The 24,112-nt window shown below is 34.2% G+C and overlaps 1 protein-coding gene across 4 annotated transcripts in view; it reads left to right on the top strand.

Annotated features, from left to right (window-relative positions):
* The window catches only part of GRIK2 (glutamate ionotropic receptor kainate type subunit 2), a 641,671-nt gene that overhangs the window by 503,526 nt on the left and 114,033 nt on the right, over nucleotides 1–24,112 (top strand). For all 4 annotated transcript variants that reach the window (XM_044244958.1, XM_044244987.1, XM_044244968.1 and 1 more), the window contains exons 12-13: nucleotides 11,919–12,037; nucleotides 16,106–16,323. In XM_044244958.1, coding sequence (XP_044100893.1) covers nucleotides 11,919–12,037; nucleotides 16,106–16,323 — 337 coding nt within the window. The remainder of the gene's footprint in view (nucleotides 1–11,918; nucleotides 12,038–16,105; nucleotides 16,324–24,112) is intronic.

Here is a 24,112-nt window from a genome sequence, read left to right as displayed (position 1 = left end):
GAGAATGAGAGAGAGAGAGAAAGGGAGGGAAACAGAGGGCACCATAGACAAAACTACGTAATCTGCTTTACCAAGACAGTAATCGGTTACATTCTCCATTGGGCATCCTCCTAGCTTGCACAACTATCCTGAAGCATTATTTCAAAAAGTGCCAAGCAAATAAAACAAAAAGGTAACCTTATATAAGATAATCAGAGAAAGTTTAGGATCTTTTTTTTTTTTTTAAGTCATTTTCAAGGCAGCAAAAAAAAAAAAAAAAAAAAAGCTTTCTAAATAAATATTTTTAGCTCCGAGTACTTAGAATTGCTAAGTGCAGAAGGGATTCCCAGTTTCAATCTTACCTCCCTGTCAGCACTCAGTATTTACATGAATCTCTTTTAAGTCATGCTCAAGGATTATGTTATCAACAATGATCACCAGTGGTGGGAAAGCTGTGCTTGAAAAGGCTGAATAATGGCTAAAGACTTCTTTCTGTGCACATTTAAAAGCAGTGCTTTCATTCATAGCCAAAAATCCTGCTAACAGGGGAGGGAGGGTTATTGTGCCTAGACTTCAGCTTCCTGAAGAGATCTATGGTTTCTTAGTATTTCTGAGCTACCTCCTCTGGTTTCATGTTGTTTTCCCTTGTGTCAATAAAAAACATCTCGTGCCCACTTTTTTGGTGTGCTGTTTCTACTGGGCTAGCCATGTAGCAGCTGTCTGGAGGTCTCATTATTCTTTACTTTTAAGAGAAAATGAGTTTTATGAGGTAGTGTTTCAAAACAAGTCATATCTTAAGTCCCATCAAGCACTCTTTTGAGGAAACTCAAGCTTATAATGAGAGTAATAGCTCTTTTCCTTTTTTTTAAAGTTTACTCATTTTTTTGCATGCATAAACTTAGTCATTCTAGTGTTTTGCTTATTGTTCAGAGAAAAAGTTAACTGAATAAAAAGGAGAATACATATTACTTATTATTATCTCTGGGTTTAAGGCAGTAGGAATAATTCCATTAAGTAATTTAAATGTGAAGCAAACCTGCTCCGGAAGCATGTCACAAAAGACACAGGTGGGCAGAGTAAATGGAATTAAGACAAATTCTGTTTGTCCAAAGTTTGCTACTAGCCATCAATATTACTACATTGCACTTGCTTGATAACATGGAGATTGAATACCAGATAATTCTTAGCAACTGTTTTGTAAACTCCAGAATACCTTTATACCTTAGTTGTAACTAAGAAATTTCCTTCTGCTATTAATTGAGAAGCATTGTTATGCTAATTATTCACTAAGGAAGAAACTCTGTACTATATCTTCTGCATCCAGTTATATCACACATTCGAATAACAATGAACAAAGTGCTAAAGGATTTTTTTTTCTCTATATATAGAGCCAATAAAATGGTAGTGTTTATTGAGTGCTTATTCTATTTCCAGTATTATTCTACTGCTAAGGAGATATAAAATTAAAATGACATACTTGTTTCCTTTAAAAAAGTCTATTATCCCAATAACTGAATTTGTCTGTAAAAGATGACGGGAATTATATTAAGTAGAGGAAAATGGAGAGAGCATTTTGGGTGGAGGAGATTAAAATAAGCATGTCATATTCCTTCCTGTCAAAGGGCTTATCATCCAATAGGCAAATTATGCTTTAAAATATAGTAAGATATTAATTAATATACTGTAATAAAGAATATTTTAGCTATAAAGAACAGCATTAGCAAAAGTATGGAAATGTTAATATGAATATCATGTAAGAGATATTTAATGGTCTATTAGCATAAATTAGAAGATTTGGGGGGGCACAGTAGGAAACATGGTGAGATGACTCAGCTTTCTAAAGCTTTGAAGATTGGGCAGAAGAGGTTATAGTCTAGTGGAAAGAAATGCTATTTTCTTATAGGTACTTAATGAAGGAATAAACAGCATTACAGTAGGGGAAGATTTACCCAATAATTACATGTAGGATGGATGAAAGAGATGAGGTTGGGAGAATCAAAAGGCAAAGAGACTTGTTGAGTTAGAGGTAAACAGAGCCCAAGCTAAAATTACAGTAATAGAGGATAGTAAAGTGAGAATTTAAAGGCAAATCCAATGACTATTTTGAGGAAAAAATATAATGAACCTCGCTGACATTGAAGGAGAGGGAGGACAGGTGACTTCAAGAATTCTCATCTCAATTGTCAGAAAATGCCTACATTATCTGCGAAATCGGTCATGTGTAGACATGGGGTCAGTTTGATATGGGGTGGATGGCCAATTTGGTTTTGGTCATGCTGAGTTTGAGGTTTGGCTGTCCATCTAGGTGGAAACTCTTGTAGGGAGCTGAGAATATAGGATGGGGGCACTAGTGAGATTCAGATACAAAAATGTTCAAGTTAATTAAATGTCAGCTAGAGACTCTACTAAAAAAAGAGCACAGAACTAGTTTTACAGTGATATGAAGAATGATAACAGCATGAAGAATCTATTGATGCCATCGTAGTTCTTTCAGTATTAGCGTTACTTTGATTTGGAGTGTGAAGTCATGTTATTTCTCTCAATGAAATTTTTTTCAATGGTTACTCTATTTGGACATTTTTTGATATAGTGATAACTAGCTAATACAGTGCATTGGAGTTTATCTACTCTTATCAAGTGGGGTCATGAGGGTATGATAGATTATTTTTAAGCTTTGAACTCTATTTAATTGAACTAAATATATTTATGTTCAATTATGCTTGTTCTTTTAAAAAATTTATCTTTCTAAATTGCAAACTTGTGTATTATTTCCTAGTTTATATAACAGTTTTTCCAAATGTTTTGTTCCTTTCATTTCTTTCTTAACCACAGTTAAACTTCATCCACCTTCAAAATCTCACCACATTATTTTTACATTATGAAGCCTTTTACATTTGAGCATAGAAAACACAATACAACCTTAACTAATATCCTGCTCATTAATGATTTGGAAGGTAATTAAAATTAACTATACCTAGGGAATTCTTTTTCTTAGAAGTCAATTCTCAAAGTACTTAATATATGCTCAATTAAAAGAATTCTAGTGTGGGCTGGTGTGACTTATATTCTGATGCTCAGACAATTAATTACTTTTTAAGGAAAGTGAATTTAACTTACAAAACAATTGAAATTATTTTGAGATATATGCTTTTATTGATAACAAGCAACATAAAATATATAATATCAAATGCCACAGAATATCAACCATCTTTATTTCTGAAAAAAAAATTGTTACTTAAATTAGAGAAACTAATTGAAATGATCATAATACTAAGTTTCTGCCTAAGAACAGCTGTTAGCATTAATTATGCACTAAAAGTGGTCTGTTGGGTAGTGTAGATTCAGAAAGTAAAAATCAATCAAACGTAGAAAAACTAAAAGTTAGATGATACTTGCTGAATATAAGTAGAGCATACCCATAAAATAATTGCTAAGAGTCAGGTTTTGTATATTGCTGAAACATGCTGCTGAAAACAGTACTATTTTGTTTGCTATTGAGTAAAAGGACTGGAGGAAATGTCTGCATTTCTTAGACCTTGAGTAACATCACATAAGATAATTGGACAGACTAAGCTTTGGAATTGCCAGGGCATTTTTACAGAAATTTCTCATCATGAACTCCTGTGTCTTATACAGGTGTTAGGAAGAGAACTGAACAACACTGTGTCTGACATGGTGCATTTCCCAAAGTCATATGGCATTATCTTTGATTATTATTTTTAATAGGCACATAAAAATATTTTAAGGTTACTTCTTGATATTTCCTTTTCTGAAATCAGAGATAATTAAAAATGAACAGTTTTGAAAAACAGTCTACCTGAGTTTTTTTTTCTTTTTCCAATATGTTGAGTTAAATTCGTTTAACTTGATTTATTTCATCTCAAAGATACTGTGATGGTTCCCAAAAATTGCTGACACTCTTGCTTTTTAGCCTCTTTCATGGATTCAAAAAGATAACTTTTCCTGACAGTGTAAGAGAAGAGACAGTGTAAGAGAAGCAATATTATATTCCATGTGCAAAATAGTTAGAATTGAAGTGGCAATGGAAAAATATAGAGCAAAGATAATAGTGTAGGGACGCCTGGGTGGCGCAGTTGGTTGGACGACTGCCTCCGGCTCAGGGCGTGATCCTGGAGTCCCGGGATCGAGTCCCACATCAGGCTCCCAGCTCCATGGGAAGTCTGCTTCGCTCTCTGACCTTCTCCTCACTCATGCTCTCTCTCACTGTCTATCTCTCTCAAATAAATAAATAAAATCTTTAAAAAAAAAAAAAAAGATAATAGTGTAAAAATAGTTCAGACTTCAGATAAATTTGAACATTCTTTAAGGATTTTATATCTATGCATATATTATTTGATTTTGACATTTAAATGTTTATATTACTAGGCTTGGTATGGTGGTAAAAAGAAGAATAACATTAATTTTGCAATATTTCTGAATAGAAATCAGATGGCACGTAACACATTTTTTTCAAAGATTTTACTTATTTATTTGACAGAGAGAGAAACAGTGAAAAAGGGAACACAAGCAGGGGAGTGGGAGAGGGAGAAGCAGGTACTCCACTGAGCAGGGAGCCTGATGCTAGGCTCGATCCCAGAACCTGGGACCATGACCTGAGGCGAAGGCAGCTGCTTAACCAACTGAGCCACCCGGGCATCCCAATAGTTAATACATTGTTAACCAAAACATGATCTTTTGTTGAAAATTTATAAATATATTTTTTTGTGCTCCAATGACATCAAATCTTAATTTTTAATGACCAAATCTTAATTTTTAAATGCTTTCAATGTGCAAAATTTAACTCTTTGGAGCTAAGTGTGCTAAAAACAAAGAGTCTGTTTTATTCTGCATGAGAGTCAAGCAATTCCTCATTGATCAGAGAACAGGCAAACTAGAAATAATATTCTTCTATCACTAGGACCTGAATTAGATCATAGAAATTCCCTTTTCTTTCTTCTTTTTTTTAATGGAAGATGATAAGACTGAATGCTGACTGAAATGGGTAGCAATAAGAGAGCAGGGATTTGCTTGCAAGACAACTCATTGCACACCTGGCTCCAACCTTCTATGAAATTGAGCAGATTCCAGAATCATCTGAATTTCACTCAATCTCAGTTTTTAATAATAACAGTATTGTGCTTATCTTGGGTTATTTGTTGCAGGTCAAAATTAGATCCTATATAGATCCTATATAGCTGCATATAGGATATATAACTTTTTTTTTATATAATTGGCAAGTATGACACAAACATAAGGAAATAGAGTAATTTTTAACTGTATGCCTCATTTTCAATAGGCAATTATTTAAACTTGCCTTACCTGGAGTACCTCCACTGGTCTTTTCATGCCTTGTTTTAAAACTTCTTTTAGAAGAAAGCAACCTGTTTTTTTAAAGGCTTGAGAAGTTCCCACTTTATGTCTGCTCCCACAAATGATGCCATCAAAATGGTATAATTTTAGCAGAACATGCATACTTTATCCTTTCTCCTTCTGGACTTTAATCTACTTTTCTACCCAAGTATGATAGCTCTTATAGCTAGCTCTTTTCAGGACATTCCTGAATTAAATTAGTAGTACCTTCTTCTTCTAGAAGTAGTTACCCTTGTGACTCTCAGTCCATTTAGATCCAATTTCTAGAAATACTCTCACATTTCCAGCTATGTGCTTTTATGCTGGAGTTGGTTATAACACCCACTCCTGTGCTCTGCTTCTCAAGTAAGTGCTCAACATACCAGTGGTTCCATGCTAACCTGGATTAGCACTAACCTGGCATGATCAGTATGCTGAGAAATTCTACAGCCCATTTAAGTAAGAATGAGAGTTCAGCATGGCTGAAGTGGAAAGTGACAAAAAATTCCAGAATTAGATTAGCTATCTGTCACCAAGTACAAAACATAATGTGTTTTGTAGCTTAAGTTTTCTAGCTTAAGTCCTCTAGTCCCCAAACATGTAGTCATTTTATTATGTGATTTTTAGGCAAAAGAAGTAATAAAAATATATTAATAATGATAATAATAATGACATTATTATTATCTCAAGGACTTCGTAAAACTTTGGGAATACAAAATTGGTACATAAAATATCAATTATAGAGCCCAAAGCAGTAGATCGTATATAGAGATTTGAAACAAAGAAAGCTTTGAGGAAAAGTAAACACTATGGAATTTTAGGAAGGTGTAGGACAGTAGCTACACTTGTTGGGTGAAACAACTGAAGAGAAGATGACTTCTCACTTAGGAACATAAGCAAAGACATATTAAACCAATTGGCCAGTATCTTATAGAATATGGAAACCCAGAAGCATAGAATATTAAACCAGTTCAATAGCTAAAAGAAATTGATTGGTTCTAGAGAGGAGAAGTTGCATGGTACAAACCTAAATATGAAGATAGTTTGCAAGACAAAATGGAAAAAAAAGGGGGAACCAAGTAGAAATTGATTCTGGAAACAGATGATTCAGAACTGAGATGAAAATGCACTGGAAGTTGATGGGACAAAGCAAAGAGGCATCATCAAACAATGGCTTATGCATATCATATTTGTTTGTACTTAAGGAAGGAGATGAAAAGAAAATGGAAATAAATGTTAGGCCTCTAGAACTTAGAGAAGTGACATGTTATTTTAGAAATGAAGACATTGGGAAGGACAGCTAGTATGGGAGATGTTTAGGTTCAGTGTTTAAGACTTTGAAGAATGAGGTAATGGTGAGCTGCCTAAGTAGGAATATGCAAAAATGGATTGAAAGACTTTGAAAAGAATTGATAGCTATAAATTGAGAGGGTCTTGGAATTATCAGCACAAAGGCTAAAGCCATGAGTGTGCTGGGTCATCAAAAGGGGAGGACGGGTGCCTGGGTGGCTCAGTGGGTTAAAGCCTCTGCCTTCGGCTCAGGTCATGATCCCAGGGTCCTGGGATCGAGCCCCGCATTAGGCTCTCTGCTCAGCAGGGAGTCTGCTTCCTCCTCTCTCTGCCTGCTCCTCTGCCTACTTCTGATCTCTGTCTGTCAAATAAATAAATAAAATCTTAAAGAAAAACAAAAACAAAAACAAAAACAAAAAAAGGAGAGGAAAGATCTGAGAGCCAAAACATAGCCCAAAGGGATCTCCTGTTAGTGAGGCATAGGGTAGAGAAGCCTGAGTGCATGTCGCAGAAGATAAAAAGGAAGGTATCATAGGGCTTGTGTTTAATTATAATTTTATTAGAACCTGCAAAATAATGAAAAGATGGCATTTAAAAAATGCAATGTGTTTAAAAACAAGTTTTTTTACAGAGATGGAAGCTTGGTTATGGAGGAATTAGGTATGGAGAAGTAGAATTATCATTTTATATATGTATGGCCAGAAACTGAAAAAGAAGTAGGAGTATCAGAAAAATTCAAATGCTTTATATACAAACTAGGTTTAAAATCTTATGCTAGATATTGTAAGATACACGAGATAAGTCAGAAACTGTATTTGGATGTATTCATTTACAGCCTAATAAAAGAAGGGAGATACATGTGCACTCATTTGTAGTGAAGAAGCCAAGCTATGATAAGTATGACTCGATGCTCTTAGTGTTGTAGATAAGAAGAAAAGAGTAACCTAAGTCATTCAAATACTGGCTAAGCTTCTTTAATGAAGATAGCCAAAACAAAAATAAAAACAAAACAAAACAAAAAACCCTAGTGCTTTGAATCAGAAAACATGTCACTCTCTTACTTCACCATCCAGAGGAGTACGGTCAAAGGCTGGTGGAACAGCTCTATCAATCTCCACATGGGGCTACTAATACATCTATAGTCATCACCATCTCCTAAAAGATGGAGAGGGAAAAGAAAGTCCAGGGCAACTATCCTTATGGAGTATTTTGAGAAGTTGTACACACTACTTCTGCTCAAATCACAGTGCCTCAAATTCCATTGCATTCAAGGGAAAATAAGAGGTATAGTTTTATTAGGAGGACAGCAATATTCCTGCTAAAACCAAGGCAGGATGGTGAATCCTAGAGACAGTCATATAGGTCTCCACTTTAGATAGCCTCCATGAAAAAATCAAGAAAACTACAACTAGGTGGTGGTCCTGTGTTGGAATTGAAGGGTTGGTACAGGATTTAAATATCTATGGAGTGGAGAGTAGGGAATTATAGGCTGAAGGACAATATGAGCAAAGAAATTGTTTAAAAAATCAATATAAGACTTTATTTTATTTTATTTTTTTCCTGTAAAGTGGCCAGTAGTGCAAGGGTTAGGAGAAGTAATGGAACATAATCATGGAGTGGTATTTTGGGGCATGGTATAGAGGATCTTGAATTCCATGTTTAAAAGTCTAAATATTTTGTATATATACTTGGCATGATTGAAAATTTGTTTTTAATAGAGATGTGGCACTATGAGAATTATTCTACATGAAAAGTAACTGGGAAGCATTATGTCGAGATGATAAATTCAGAATGAGAAGTGGGAAGACCAGCTAGGAGATGACTGCTATAAGATATGAGGATTGAACTAGCCTTCATGGCAGTGGAAATGAACAGGGAAAGGGGAGTCAAGAAATGAAAGGGACGTTCTGGAGGCAGACTCATATAATCTGACAAATGTTTGGAGGTCGGGGTTGTAGGGCAAAGGAATGTAAAGAACTGATGTTGACTTAAAAAGTGTGAAGCCTAGTGAGCTAAGAGCTCTCGAGAGGACCACTGCAGTTTAACTGAGGAATGCTGGCAGGTGATGCTATTGACAGAGATTGAAAAGACAGTAAGAGGGCAGGATTGGGAGAAAGATTGCACGTTCACATCGGGCATATTAATATTGAAAAGTCTACTCTCAGGCCATTGGGAATTCACATCAGGTCAAGAGACTGATTAGAGTTAAATATATGGACTTATGGGGACTGAAATTATTTAATGAGCAGAAAAAAATATTATGGGTGCCGATAGAATTTTTAAAATTGAATCTGAAGGAGTTGGGAAGTAGGGACATATACTGAAAGAAGACCTGTTGGAAATAGAGAGGATAGAGTTGAGCACGGCATTTACTCTTTGAGGCAAGAGGTAATTTCGTTGAGAAAATAATAGAGAATGAAACTAGAATCAGAGCTGTGTTACTTAAATGTGAAGGAGATAAAGCTGACCCCAGACTAAACAGTGCAAGGCCAGTGAGGGAGTGAGTATGAGTGTGTGTGGGTGTGTGTGTGTGTGTGTGTATGTTTGTGTTTGGGACTGAGGGTGTTGTTTAGAATTAGGGATTTAAGGAGGAAAGGAGTAATGTACATTGGGATCCACCATTAGGATATGCTAATGAGTTAAATGGAGACTGAGGAAAAGCTTCCTGGGGGTCACCATGAGGAGCAAATTATAAATTCAAGTTAGACAGCAGTTTTTCTTGGCTAGATTTGCATCTTTTGGAGACTTTGTCCATCCTAACAGAAAAAGCAGAGGAAGGAAGTGGAGGATGTGAGAAGTGCACATAATTCAAATTAAAGTATTAGTTTACCATACATTTCCCCCCTTTCAAATAAATTATGCAAGATCACTGAGGTAGATATTAGTCCTTTGAAATCAGTGCCATCATTTCAAGATTCCTTCTCCCTAACTCCTTTTATTTTCTCCTTCCTCCTTTTTCTCTTCCCTTCCTTCCCACCTGCCTTCCTCTTTCCTTCTCAAAATTAAAAAATACATATATGAATTTGGGATGGGAGGACAGAGTGTTGCATATTTATATTTCCACTTCCCCAATCCTTACCACCCCATCTCTCGTCTGTCCTTTCATGGACTCCCTTGAAGCACTTCTATCAAACTCAGTGGCTCATGGAATTCTACGAAAACTAGCGATGTCAATCAGTCCTATTGTGTGCTATCAGTTTCTATGATCTGCCACGTGAAAAAAGTAAACCCAGCTTTTAAAGACCAACTCTGTGTTTATGCTAATACACTTGCCGGAGTAGGGAAAGAATGGTTTAATTATTAAGAAATAAAAGTAGGAGTATGAGTCTATAACTACAGGCAAAGTCACAACATTTAACAATATTCCACAATATTGTTGTGTCAAACTATTGAATGATTGCTCTCTACCAGCACTATTAACTTATGCAGTCCTTACAACACTTAGAAAAGTTGGGTCTTACTACTGTCTTTCTTTTTCAGGTAAGGAAGTAGTACAGGGAGTTTAGGCAGATTGTCAAGGGCATGGAGCTGGGTGATACGGCAAGATTGCATTGTCCCTGATAAACAATGCAGTCTTTCGATAGTTAATTAAACAGGGTAATATTTGAAAGAAGACATTGTGTGAGGATTGATGGCTAACATTCTGATACTTGGAACTACTTTTAAAGATGTATATAATTATTTTCACTAGGGTAAAAATAGTAAGGGAATTTAAATAAAAATAAAATGTCTACAACCAAAGCTAGCTCTCCTGTTGTGTCAGACACAACAAATCAGATCAGAACGTTTAATTACTATCCAATCAACCTTTCTGTTCAGTGTGTCAGTTTAACTTAGAGAACCAAACAAAACATTTCTTTGTTTGTCAAGGGTAGGCTATTAAAACAAGGGTGTTCTAAAATTGCATTAGAAAGATGAAAATGGTTTGTTTGATCCTCTGAATTTTAATACGTCAGAAAGATTATTGTGAAGAAAATTGGGCTCTCTGAAGTGACAGATACATTATTCAAATAACTTTGATTGAATGTAAGATTTTTTAATGCTTTCATAAAGAGCACACACACTAATTTGGTTTATAAAAGAGTGGCTTTAAATTTTGAGATATTAGGGAAAATATTTTGTTAGTTTAGCAATTAGACTAAGTATTTTTAATTATGGTGGTGATATTTTTTGATAGTACCATTAATTAATAAATATATCTGGATTATAATTAGAATAAATTACTTTATGTGTACAATTTAGCAGTTATGCAGTTTGATTTGAGAGATGTTACCAATATTTCTAAATCCATCTAGAACTAGCCTCAAAAATTGATTTGATTTTCTTGTCTTAAAACAGTGATTCAAATGAATTATAAACTTGAAACCAAATAATAAGTGGAGACCATTCAGCCTCAAAGTGTATTCCTGCTTCTAACACTGCTTTGATATTATGCATATTTCCATACGCTCAGAAAACGTATAATTATGTCAGAAGCATGTATTAGAATGCAGTTCACTCTGATTTGGTTTTCTGTTTAGAGTTGAGTTTGTTAAAACAGGAAGATGTAAATCCATAGTACTATTTTCTTAGATATATAATTATTCACTGATTATTTTAAACTCTCTCACTTTGGTAGCTTCTGTTATATCCTAAAAAAAAATCTTAAGCTGATTTTGTATTGTTTCTTCTGTCTTTAACAATTTTTCCACATTTTTTTAAAATTTTTTATTTTTTATAAACATGTATTTTTATCCCCAGGGGTACAGGTCTGTGAATCGCCAGGTTTGCACACTTCACAGCACTCACCAAAGCACATACCCTCCCCAATGTCCATAACCCCACCCCCCTTCTACCAACCCCCCTCCCCCCAGCTACCCTCAGTTTGTTTTGTGAGATTAAGAGTCACTTATGGTTTGTCTCCCAATTTTTCCACAGTTTTAAAAATATTTATTTCATAACTAAGTTTGTGTTCTTCTTTAATGATTCTTTAGACTTTTTATTTTTATTCTGTACTTAAAAAAAAACCTGTTTTAAAAAAAATAATTTTGGTTTACTGATAAACATATTTTCCTCTCACAGATAGTATATTGTAAAGAAATGCAGTTTATCATCTTAGTATGGAAATTAGCTGGTAAGGACAGAGATCTTTAGAACTTCACACTTGCTGTCATGCTTATGAAACTGTACTGTAGAAATGTTTATTTCTGGTTTCTACTTAATCTTACCTGTCTTTCTGTTTCTTTTGCAGCGAAAATGCTGGGTAGAATTTCTTCTCACTGCCATTTAAATATATTCTTTTCTTCTGTCAATTACCACAGGTTTAGTCCCTATGAGTGGTATAATCCACACCCTTGCAATCCTGACTCAGACGTGGTGGAAAACAATTTTACCTTGCTAAATAGTTTCTGGTTTGGAGTTGGAGCTCTCATGCAGCAAGGTATACGATTCAGCCTGCTATTTCCCTTGGGCACCATGTCCCACTCTTTGCTGGGGGTGACAGCTCTCGCTGGCAAAGTCGCTTGCATGGGTGCCTCTGTGCATGTAACCATAACCCAGCTTCTCCATCTACCTAATGCATTTAGGCCTTCTCAAATCCCATCCAAGAGAGATTCTGAGAAAATAACTAGCTTTTGCAAATGCACATACAGTATACTCATCTAATTTTTTTTTCTTAACCCACAGTAGGTACATTATTTCATAGATAACCAAGCTAACCTGATCCATTAGCCAGTAGCTGCATTTAAAGTACTACTAAGATTACATCTCCTTGAGACAAGAATACAGTGTAATGCTCCTGTTTCCTGACTCATTTTGATGTAAAAAATTATTTTATATCAATTCTTGATGATTAGATGCATTTGTGTTGCATGACTAATAAAACTGTGTATAAATTTGCAAAATTAAAATATTTAACCATTTAGTTTCCTTTATGAGTAAAATATTAGCTGCATCTGATAGTATATAATAATAGAAAATAATGCCTGCTCAGAAGTGCATGCAAAAATACTTTCATAATTATTTAAAATTTATAATATTAATGTTAAAAGTCAAAGGCTATACTTCTTAGAAAATGACATAATACATGCAATATGTCTTAAGGGTTTATATGTAACTATGAATTTCTTTTTTTAGTCTCAGTTCTCCCAAGTTGAATTTATTTTTAGTTTTGCTGCTACTTTTTTTTTTTTTTAAAAGATTTTATTTATTTATTCGACAGACGGAGATCACAAGTAGGCAGAGAGGCAGGAGTGGGCAGGCGGGGGTGGGGGTGGGGAGCAGGCTCCCCTCTGAGCAGAGAGACTGATGGGAGACTTACTTGATCCCAGGACCCTAGGATCATGACCTGAGACAAAGGCAGAGGCTTTAACCCACTGAGCCACCCAGGTGCCCTGCTGCTATTTTTTTTAAATTAATCTTTTAATATTTAGATAAAGTTCAATAAAGTGATATTTCTGACCAACTACTCAAAAGATTTCATTAGCCAAGATCTAAGACTAATGCATTTAAAATTAGCAGATAAAGCAAATTTGAAGAAGTGACTATGACTGGAGTAGGGAGGAAAACATACTCCTTCATAAGAGTTATCGCACCTATTATGAGGGTTTACCTTAAATGTTAGTTGTGTACTTTATTATCCACTTTGAAGAAATTATTTTAGTAATTGCATTACAGATCTGAAGAAGTGAAAATTTATGGTTAAATTATAAAAGGCTGTTTATAAAAAGGTACTTTGTTCTTACATGTTAAACATTATACATAAGGCCATTAATTCATTACTGTTGCATTTATAAGCTATTTCCTAAAGTGAGAATAAATAACCACACATCAAAAGAGAAAAATTAATTTAACAAGTACATGCAGTAAGCAAGGCCTACTAAGTTGAAATAATTCTTTTTCTTTTAAAAATGTGAGCATCCAGGGCGCCTGGGTAGCTTGGTCAGTTAAGCGTTCGACTTTTGATTTCCACTCAGGTCATGATCTCAGGGTGGTGAGATCCAGCCCTGCTCAGCGTGGAGTCTTCTCTCCCTCGCCTTCTGCCCCGACCCCCACTCACACACCTGTGCACGCTCTCTCTCACAAATAAATGCATCTTTAAAAAAATAAAAAAATAAAAATATGACACCCATATTAATAGCCTTATAAATATTCAAACCTAAAACTTGAAAACTCAGAGAACTCTTAACGTGAACTAATCTAAGTTTGTGGCATCTGTTTCTAAATAAAATGAATAGTCAGTAGTTATATTTTCCCTTTCCTATATTTTAGGTCCAGTGTTTTTTTCTTCTTAGGCTTACTCAACACTTGGAAGATAACACTGGAGTTCTTATGAAATATTAGAAGTGAATAAAATCCCGTCATAGGAGACAGACTTCTCTTATAAGCAGTATTGGGTTCACCCATGCAAACTGCTAGTCACATGCCAAGAACTAACCTTAATAGTCTGGAGTAAATTATCCTGATAAGAAAGACCCAAACATGACAAAGATTTTTATTTTTTTAAATTATGTTTACTACCACTTTGAAAAATTAAAATTCTTTTTTTCACTTCTATTTTCTAAAATATTTGGAGGTTTTTGAGATTTGTGTACTGATAAGATTAACTTCCTAGCTATACAATCTAGCAATTAGAAATAAGACAATATTTGATATATCTGAAATTGATGCCAAGTAATCCAAGCAATGAAAAATTCAAATATACATTTGCTTTGCCACATAACTACTTCACTGCTGGTGGATACATGAAAGAGGAACCCATACTAAACTGGCTGATGCCCAGCTCCCCAGGAATTAGTGGGATATAGTGCTGGACATGACGTTACCTTGAGTACATGACAGCCAGCCCTTAACCAGGCTCTGATTCACAAGCCTAGGAGGTACTCGCTTTAAGTCCTTGGGTAAGATATGAACTTGTGGTAATTGGGCCATTTTTGTCGAATGTCTCCACTGTTCTTTTCTTTCCCAGTCTTGTTTGACTTTATTGGTGGTGTTGTTAAAAAAAAAAAAAAAAAGACAGAAAGAAAGAAAAATGTAGAACGGGCAGCCAAAGCTGCTGCTGACCATCTTGGGAGAATTTTAGTATTTCAGTGTTCGAGTGTGTGTCTGACAGGGCCTAGGAGCAACCACATCAGAAAGGTACTTTTCTGTTTTGTTTTGTTTTTTGTTTTTTCTTCCTCACAGAGTGGTAGGCAAGAGTCTGGAGCTGGAGTTGGCTGTCATGTCCAAGTCTGTCTGCTTTTTAAGATTTTGTCTGTTTGTTTGAAATTATAAGAGTAAGATGAACTGCAGTAGAAGGTGGACTGTTTTGTTATATTTCAGTTCTGATACCACTTCTCTTCAATGCTAACATGAATGATTGGTTGTAGTTTTCCTTCTGTCTAAACATGTGTTACGGTATTGCATCAGTGATTATGTTGAAGATGCGACTACAAAACAAATCATCCAAAGCAGTCTGTCTTTGCTTCATTCCATTTTACTCAAACCCTATTCAAAATTAAGTAATTGGTAGCCGATGCTATCTTGACTACAGATTCAAAATGATTAAAAGTGTATAGCAATATATTACATAAATCCATAAATTTTGTATACTTTCCTTATAAAAAAAATCACACATGCTGATGTGGATTGATTTCAACATTTAGACTATAAATAGTGTGTTTAATGTAAACAATGTGGTAAAACCGGAAGACTTGATTTTAAAATTGTTAGGATTTTATTTTATAATATAAAGTAATTAAAATTAATAATAATCAAAAGTAAAATAGAACTCTCAGATCCCATACTTTTATTAATGCCATGAGCAGGCAACTCCAGCCATGTTTGTAATATATTTATGAAATACTTATATATATGTAAAAATAAGTTTGTGACAATTTAACTGTTTATTCTTATTCTGATTCTTCTCATTGAGGCTAACTATAGTGATGGGAGACATTTGTTTATACAAAAGGAAATAATTTACTACCTTATTTTAAAACAAACCTGGACCAAAACCCCATATCTCAAGGAATGTGGGTAATTGAAATGCGTTTTTGTAAACATAACTTTTTAAAATGGCAAGATAAATAAAATTTATGAGCTTTCATACGTAAGACAAGTGAAACTTTACATAAAGCTTGTTAAGAAATGGATTTGAACATATGTTAAATCATTTCTTCTAAAACTGAAGTAACTAACAAAAATATGAAAAAGTATACAAGTAGTTTATAAACTAGAGAGATTATTTTCTCCCTTCCAGTATTATTTTTTATAAACGTTATTACAAATTAGTTTGTGTTGTCTCAGTCTCCTGCCACTATACTTTAAGTGTCTTAAGAGACTGTTTATTATCTGAAAGCAGCCTCTGCTCTCCCAGTGGTTGTTGCTTGCTTACTAAAGCACTATGTGAACCTGTGATTTAAGCTTTTACTACACAGCGATTCCATTCTGCCACTGTGACCAAAAGTATCTGACTGCTGATCGAATTCTCTGTATTCGTTTCACCTCCCCCCACCCCGATCTCTGTTAGGTTCTGAGCTCATGCCCAAAGCGCTCTCCACCAGGATAGTGGGAGGCATTTGGTGGTTTTTCACACTTATCATCATTTCTTCGTATACTGCTAACTTAGCCGCCTTTCTGACAGTGGAGCGCATGGAATCCCCTATTGACTCTGCTGATGATTTAGCTAAACAAACCAAGATAGAGTACGGGGCGGTGGAGGACGGTGCAACCATGACTTTTTTCAAGGTAAGTCCTTCTGATTGTCTACACTTTATGTATTAAAATGACAGAGGGAAAAGAAACCTTTCTCTCTTAATGATTGCGTGTAGCAATACTGTTATTTGTGCCGAATAATCAATAATATGTAGTTTGGGGCATAGAGAGGTATACAGCTAAATATATGGTTATCAAGGCAAAACATTTCAATACTTAAGAAAGGAATTCAGTACTTTCAAGGAGTTTTTGCTTTACAAGGATTTCCTTTTGGTTCAAAGGAAAATCTGTCCACAGTAACATGTTTTTCTCTCAATAAGGTTTTATCTTTGACTATAAATATATATATATATGTATATATAAATATCAAATATATTAACATAGAATTAATATGATGTGTATATTAATGTAGTGTATTAATTATATATTAATATATTTACTAATATATGTATATTAAGTACCAGTAGATTCAAACTTCATGAGGCTTAGCTATTCCAGAAGAATGGAATGATTATATGCAAGAGTATTTCTCATACATACATTTCTTTCTGTTAAGGTGAGACAAGTTTTACTTGTCCGGTAGCCTGTGGAAAAGAAGGAAAATAAATAATAGAAACAAGCAGAAATAATTCTTGTTTCCCATATATTCATCTGCCTAATATTCTGTAAGGCACAGAGTCTGAAAATGGGCTCTGCCCCTGAACTGATGGTTATCAGTGATTTCCAGAGGGACAGCCCTGTGGGATGCTTAAATGGACAATGTCCTTTATCAAATTCCAGGCATATAGAATGCCTTCCCCTACTTTCTATTATTCCCTTTTTCTTACTCCAGTTGGTATCACTGGCCCAAGGTAGTTTAAATGGGGAGATTTCACTTCAGGGAGTCAGTCTTACTTCATAAGTCTTTTTATATTTTACCAAGTCTTTTTTTTTTTTACCAAGTCTTTTTAAGTTCTTTGTAGGTTGGGCAAAAATTGTAAGCATTGGTATTTTCCTTCACTGTTCATATAAGGGATTGGCCATTTAAGTATGTGGAAGTGGTACAGTTTTTTTTAAATAACTAACTCAAGCTATAAAATAAATTCTTTCATCAAACATTCATCAAGTGCCTATTGAATACCAGAAATGGCACTACGTGTTGGTATTCTAGAGCAAAGAACATCTATTTCTCACTTTCAAGAAGATTATAGTTTAGTTGGACACAAGGAGGACTAAATCAACAATCATGGAACTGGGTTTTATGTGACTTAAAACAGCAAATTTGCCAAATAATTATGTAGTTTTCATTATAAAAATTCCTACTAAACTAAATCAGATTTTATTTTGGAGTTCTGGAGGACACTGAATAGCCAAAGAATGAGATGGATTGAGTGTTTAATCAAATCTATGTAATTCTTAACATTTAATTATTTTCAAAGTGAATTTCTCATATGACTAGATGAAAACTTGAATATGTATTTTACATTTAACTGCAAAATCATTATTATTTAATCACATTTATTGAATAACCTAATATGAGCACAGTATTATGATCTGTATAATGCTATTTGACTATATTAATTGGAATTCATCAATTTTTCTCTGATTGGATATTCAGAATTGATAGAGATAGCTTTCCTTATATAACTTTTTTTTTTAAAAGAAATCAGCTGTTGAAAATGCTAATACACATTGTCACTGTCAATAAACTTGTAAGGAGTGAATATATGATGCATTAAAATTATTACAGCTTCTAAGACTTTGGAAGAAGAGTTTGTCAAATAACACAAAGTGCCTAAACCCAGTGAGTTTTAGTGATTGAGTATTTCTGTTTCAAAAATACATCAGAAAAAAAAATTACCAAAAACATCAGAGTTTTCATTTCATTTTTATTTTCCAGAAGCCTCAAATATCTTGTTTTGAAGCCCTTTTATTCTATAAGCTAGGTTTATCTCTGGAAAATCACTTTGAAAAAAATTCTTTTTTTCTTAGCTTTAGGTTTATTTTCTCCCTTTTTTGTCTTTTCAAGCTTTTCAATTTTCTCCTCTTTCTTTTTAAATTTTTAAAATTTTAATTTCTTTAGTTCAATTACTCTTCAGTGTTAGCGTCATTTTCCCCTACTTTCACTCCTTGCTATTGACTTCTCTTTTCCCTCTGTCATCTCTTGTTTTTGCTCTCACAGGCAGGGTTACCTCTAGCACCAAGAGAAAATTGACATAGAAGCATTTTCTGTTTCCAACAGCACAGACTTTCTTTCTGTAGAATTAAGGCCTTCTGAAATCTACACAGTCACAATAAAAACCACACAGTGTTAATCACTAAGTTGACAATTACCTTATGTTGATAACTTGACCGACCACATACTGAATTCTTACTATTGAAATCAGAAAAAAGAGATTTTAAAAATCACTAGATGTTGATTTTTCTTTAGTTATTTAACTATACCCTTAAATGATACTAATTTCAACTTCATGTTTTAGTTTATTAAATTATACACTTATACCAGCCATGGGCATAAAATTTTTAAAAAAATATTCCCTAGCAATCTGGAATTGGAGTAATTGCGTGCTCATTTCACAACTCTGCAATGAACCAGGGAGTAGTCTGTGTATTCTATTTACATTTGATACCATTCTTTTATTTCTTAATTAACGGCAATGCATGCAAACACTCTAGGAAGAACCCTTAAGGCATTGATTTCTAAAGGAATTTCCATCTTGTTTTTACAAATTTAACAAGACCCTGCTGTTAGTTAATTGTTCTGGAATGCTCAGTTCCAGAAAATTATTTTAAAGAATGGTATAGCTTTGTTACTACAAGCAAGAAGAGCCGGCTCAAGATACCTGGTCTAAAAGGGGTAAGTCAGTCCTCAGTATTGCAAGAATGGAGAGTCATGTGATTCTACGGCTTAAATAATTATTTTTCCAAAGAACGTACTTGACTTTGCTTATTGAGTTTATGTGTATATTGTCTTCCAGAAGAGTTCTTTCTTCTTTTCTTTTATATCCATTACACTCCACATACATTCTTCCCAAGGATGAATGTAAAACCATTACTGGTAAAATAACTCAAGCAGTTGGGTGGTTCTTCAGTGTTATTCCATGTAAACAATAGAAAACTGTATGACATCACCAGGACATGTTTAATCATATTTAAATGATAAACTAACCGAAGGCCCAGGGATTTTATTGAAGCACAATAAAGGAGTTGTCAAAGCTTCCTTCTTAGAATCTGGGAACGTGGGTGGAGTACAACTGAAATCTTGCCCAGGGCTAAACACTATACAGGATGTTATCAAGCAACAAGCACATTCTTTTCTCCCTGAAGTATAAAGATTAAAAGAATGAATACATATAGAGTACATGTTCAAAAATAACTCAGCTAGAGCCTGTAGATGTGATGACTTCTTTTGAGAATCCCTGGATTTTCAAAATGAGTCATATGTTTTACAAAATGATGGTGAATCACTTATATTTCTCTGTAACCCATGATTCACATTTTCCAATTTTTACAAATTTTCTCTCTGACTTTGATCAACTGAAGTCTCTGGCTTGTTGCATGTACTAATACAGCCTGTCCTTCCGAAAAAGGTCATATAAAGGAGATACATGTTTTCTTTCATGGTTATTATTTAAAAGCTCTGCCACATATTAAAAGTATATTTGAATAGTATCAAATATCTAAAGTAAATCCCTCAATACTTCTAAAAACATAGGCTATAATTTAGAATAGTTTCTACCAATGAAAGAAAAACTGTAGAATTGGAAAAACTGGAGTTTACTTCCTGGTTTCACCGCTTATTGGCTGTGTTTTGATAAAATACTGTTCCTTGTAAACCACGACTCCTCATCTCTAAATTGGAATGACTAGCAGGACCATTCTTACAGTATTCTTTGAATATTAAATGAAAGCTCTACATGATATGCTAACCACCTAGTTAAAGCTTGACAGATGTTATATATTAGCATTACTAAAATACATGGCTAATTAAAAATTTTCAGAATTTAGGATGATTTTAAACATAATGAAATCAATTATATTTCTATGACCCACAGTAGGATCAATCATTTCAAAAAGAGATCACATCATATTTATCTAATTGAAATTGCTTCAGTCTTCTAATTATTGTTCTCATGAAGAAGATGTAATTTCATAAGTGAAATAAAAAAACTATTGGAAGCTCTCTTCTAGACTGCGTATTTTGAAATGGTATATTGAGGTGCAACTAGCAATTCTTTGTGGAGTTTATTGCAAATCGTAGATAAAGGAAACTATAAAAATGTTTAATATAAAAAATGTTTATCCTTAATTCTTTTTGTTTATCCTAATTTTAACTTTTTTTTTAACCCAATGATCAAGATGTTCTACATTAGCCAGTGTTGCCATACATCTGATGTTCTTAATTACACCATATGGATGTTTATTTGTAAGATATCAAGTTTTTATTCCAGAAACACTTACTGATCATCTCTTATGTGGTAAAAATTGTGTTAAATTTTAAACATATATCCTACATCTCCAGGCACCTCCTGATACCTGTCCATTCTATTTCCTACATATCTACTTCCTTCACTACTGTTCTGGTTCAGAAGACTAGTATCATCTCTGACCAGTATCTTGTAGAATCACTTAACTCCCCGCGCCCCCCCCCCGCCCCACTCCAGTTTTCTTCCTGTTGTTCTCTCTAGTGCTACCAGAGTGACTTAAAGTCCTCCAAAAATTACCTTCTCCTTTTTGCTTTAGGATATAAACCTAGCTCCTCAGTCTGTTTACAAGATACCTCATGGGTGGACGACTACGTATTTTATAGGCACTCACACTTGAAACTATAGCTGAACTGTTGAGTTTTAAGCTCCAAGTTGTGCCACAAGTACATGATGCATCTGCTTCTCCAGTGCCTGCTATGCATTTTATTTATTTATTTTTTTTACACTTGTCCCTTTCTATCAACCTTATTGGTTATATTCTCTTTATTCCTTAAGCCCTAATTTATACTTCATTTAACCCAGCCAAATTTTCATGATCCTTCCTATACCCAAATCTACCCAGTTCTGGTAAGGTAATCATCCTTTCTATTTTCCGAGTACTTTTTACTTCAGTTCTCATTAAATCTTCAACCTAAGCTGTCTGCTTGGTTTCTATTTCTACACTACCCAGCATAGCAGCGCGGCAGGGACTGACTCTGTATCCCTCACTTTGGGATCTCCTGTTCCCTGCACAGGCTTTGCATATGGTTTGGGCTTTATTAGTTACTGAGTGCTATAGAAATGTTGCTTAAAAGGCAATGAAAAACCCGGTGGCACATAACATCAACCTTTATTTAGCTCACAAGTCCGCAGTCCCATTTCTAGAAACTTGGAAGCCCAAAGGTTTGGTACATTTTGAACAGAATTATGAAAGCAATAACCAAGGGATTTGTAGTATCAACAATAAAAGTCATAGCTAAAGGTATCATGGTATAACCATCATTACATAGAAGAGCTCAGTGCATTAGTCATTTTGGCTCACGCACATGCCCTCAACTGTTTGATCATATTAAATTTCTAAAATGTTTGGTTTAAGCCATTGGGGCATATATAACTACCATGTGTTCTTTATGATCTGCTACTTATTCTGAGTTTATCAGTTCATTGGTCTTCTAAAATTAAATTATTTTATACCAGCATGACCGTGCTTTTGCCAATACAATTTCTACTAAACATTTGTGACCTTTAAATATATCCAGTTGAGTCCACTTATAATCTAAAGGCATTGCTCCAACTTTTTTAGAGGTCTTAACACATCAAGCAACATGCTTAATTTGTTCTTTTATTTTTACAGACTGGCACCACGTTGAAACAATCTAGAGAACTTTTACTGGCTTGAGACACTGAAGATTAGGAACACTTAAAAGTACCCAATGATGCAAATTCTAAGTCTGCTGTATCACCTCTAAGTACTGTTTACAAAGAGCCCAGTTCTTTTAAATTATTTCTTTCCCCCTCTTCTTCTCTTCATTGTTCTTATGACTGTTTATACTCCATATCTTTCTTGTGCTACCTTATTATCCTATGTAGCTAAAAGAAACTAGCTGATACCTTGAATATTTTGTCACTTTGTCTAGACTTTCTTTGGCCAAGTCAAAAGATAATTAATGCATTTCAATCTTCCAACTTATTCTAAGGCACACTTTAAGAATATTATTTCCTCCTATATTCGCAGATTCCCATTTTCCACTAATCATTTCGTTGCAATCTACCATGTGACCCTACATCAGTGTTACATGTTTAGGTTCTCTTTATGGCAGAAACTCACTTCTTTTACCAGTTCTGTCCAGTTGTCCCTTGGCACAATGACTATTGCATTCATTGATGGAAAACCTGTGACAAAGGGTTTTAGATAGAACATGTGATTATCTTTAACAGTTTGCTAATCTGCGGAGAACTAAAAAGGTTTTTTGTTTTCATTTTTTTTCAAAATGTGTAGCCCTCTGTGGCATTTCCTTTGAACTTTAGGTTAAATGTCAGTTTATTTGGAAATGTAAGTTATAGTGTTAGGAATGCAAGCAAGTGGATTAATCCATCTGGAGGGAAAATTTTATCTTTTGGTACTCAGCCACAGAGAGGGTTTTGTTTTGTTTTTCTTTGTGCATAGTCTCCCTCTTTGGGAGAACTCAAAGTACATCTAAATGCCAGCTCATTAATCTTTACTGCAACCCCTGAGGAAGGTGGGAAGCAATTATCATTATGCTCATTTAACAGATGAGGAAACTGGGCCATAGAGAGGTTAAGTGACTTATTAATTATGAAAGCAATAACCAAGGGACTCGTAGTATCAACAATAAAAGTAATAGCTAAAGATATCATGGCATAACATCATTACTCAGAAGAGCTAAATGCATTAGTCATTTTGGTTCATCCACATGACCTCAACTGTTTGATCATATTAAATTTCTAAAACACTTGCATTAAGCCATTGGGGCAGATATAGCTGTCACATGTTCTTTATAATCTGCTACTTATTCTGAGCTTATCAGTTCAATGGTCTTCTAAAATTAAATTATGCTAGGGTGACAGTATAGGTTTTTAAGCCTGAATTGCTTGTGTGGCTTGCCTGTAATGATTTTTTGAAAGCTTGAGTGATTTTTGCTTCTTAAATGCCAAAAGAACATAAGTAATTTTCAAGTTGAGAGATAGAATGTAAAAAAAATTGGCAGTTTATGGCATATACTTTATAAATGGATTTAGAAACATATACCATTCATTAGACTTTCTCATATTTTTCCTTATTTGCACAAACCATAATTTATATTTGTTGTTTTTAATTAGAGCAGTGGTTAGTTGTGAAAATATATTTACTGTGAAGAGTTTTACACATTGGAGAAGTAAATTTTCAAAATGACATCTATAGTTACTTTACACATTGAAAAATGGTTTTCCAAAAGGAGTGTTTAGTTTCCGCTTGCTATATTGGTGATAAAACTTTCTGAAAGTCCATATATGTATGCATAAATTTGAACTTTTAGTTTATGAAGATGAGAAAAATAATCTGAAATGACTTGAAAGCACTTTATTTTTTATTGAGATATAATTGGCATCAACTTACGTAATTTAAGGGGTACATGTTGATTTGATAAATTTATGTATTGCAATGTGATTATCACTATAGCATTGCTGACCCTTCCATCACATCACATAATTATCATTTCCTTTTTGTAGTGATAACAATTAAAATCTAGTCTCTTAGTAACTTTAAAGTTTATAGTACAGTATTGCTGACTGTATTCACGATGCTGAACTTTAGATCTCCAGAACTTATTCTTTAAATGCCTTTCGTATTCTATGTAACAAATCCCCAGTTAAGT

This window comes from Neovison vison, chromosome 1 (genome assembly GCF_020171115.1).
Source record: "Neovison vison isolate M4711 chromosome 1, ASM_NN_V1, whole genome shotgun sequence".
NCBI classification, from domain to species: Eukaryota; Metazoa; Chordata; class Mammalia; order Carnivora; family Mustelidae; genus Neogale; species Neogale vison.
The sequence above is the reverse complement of the archived record's forward strand: the minus strand, read 5'-3'. Positions and strand labels throughout refer to the sequence as shown.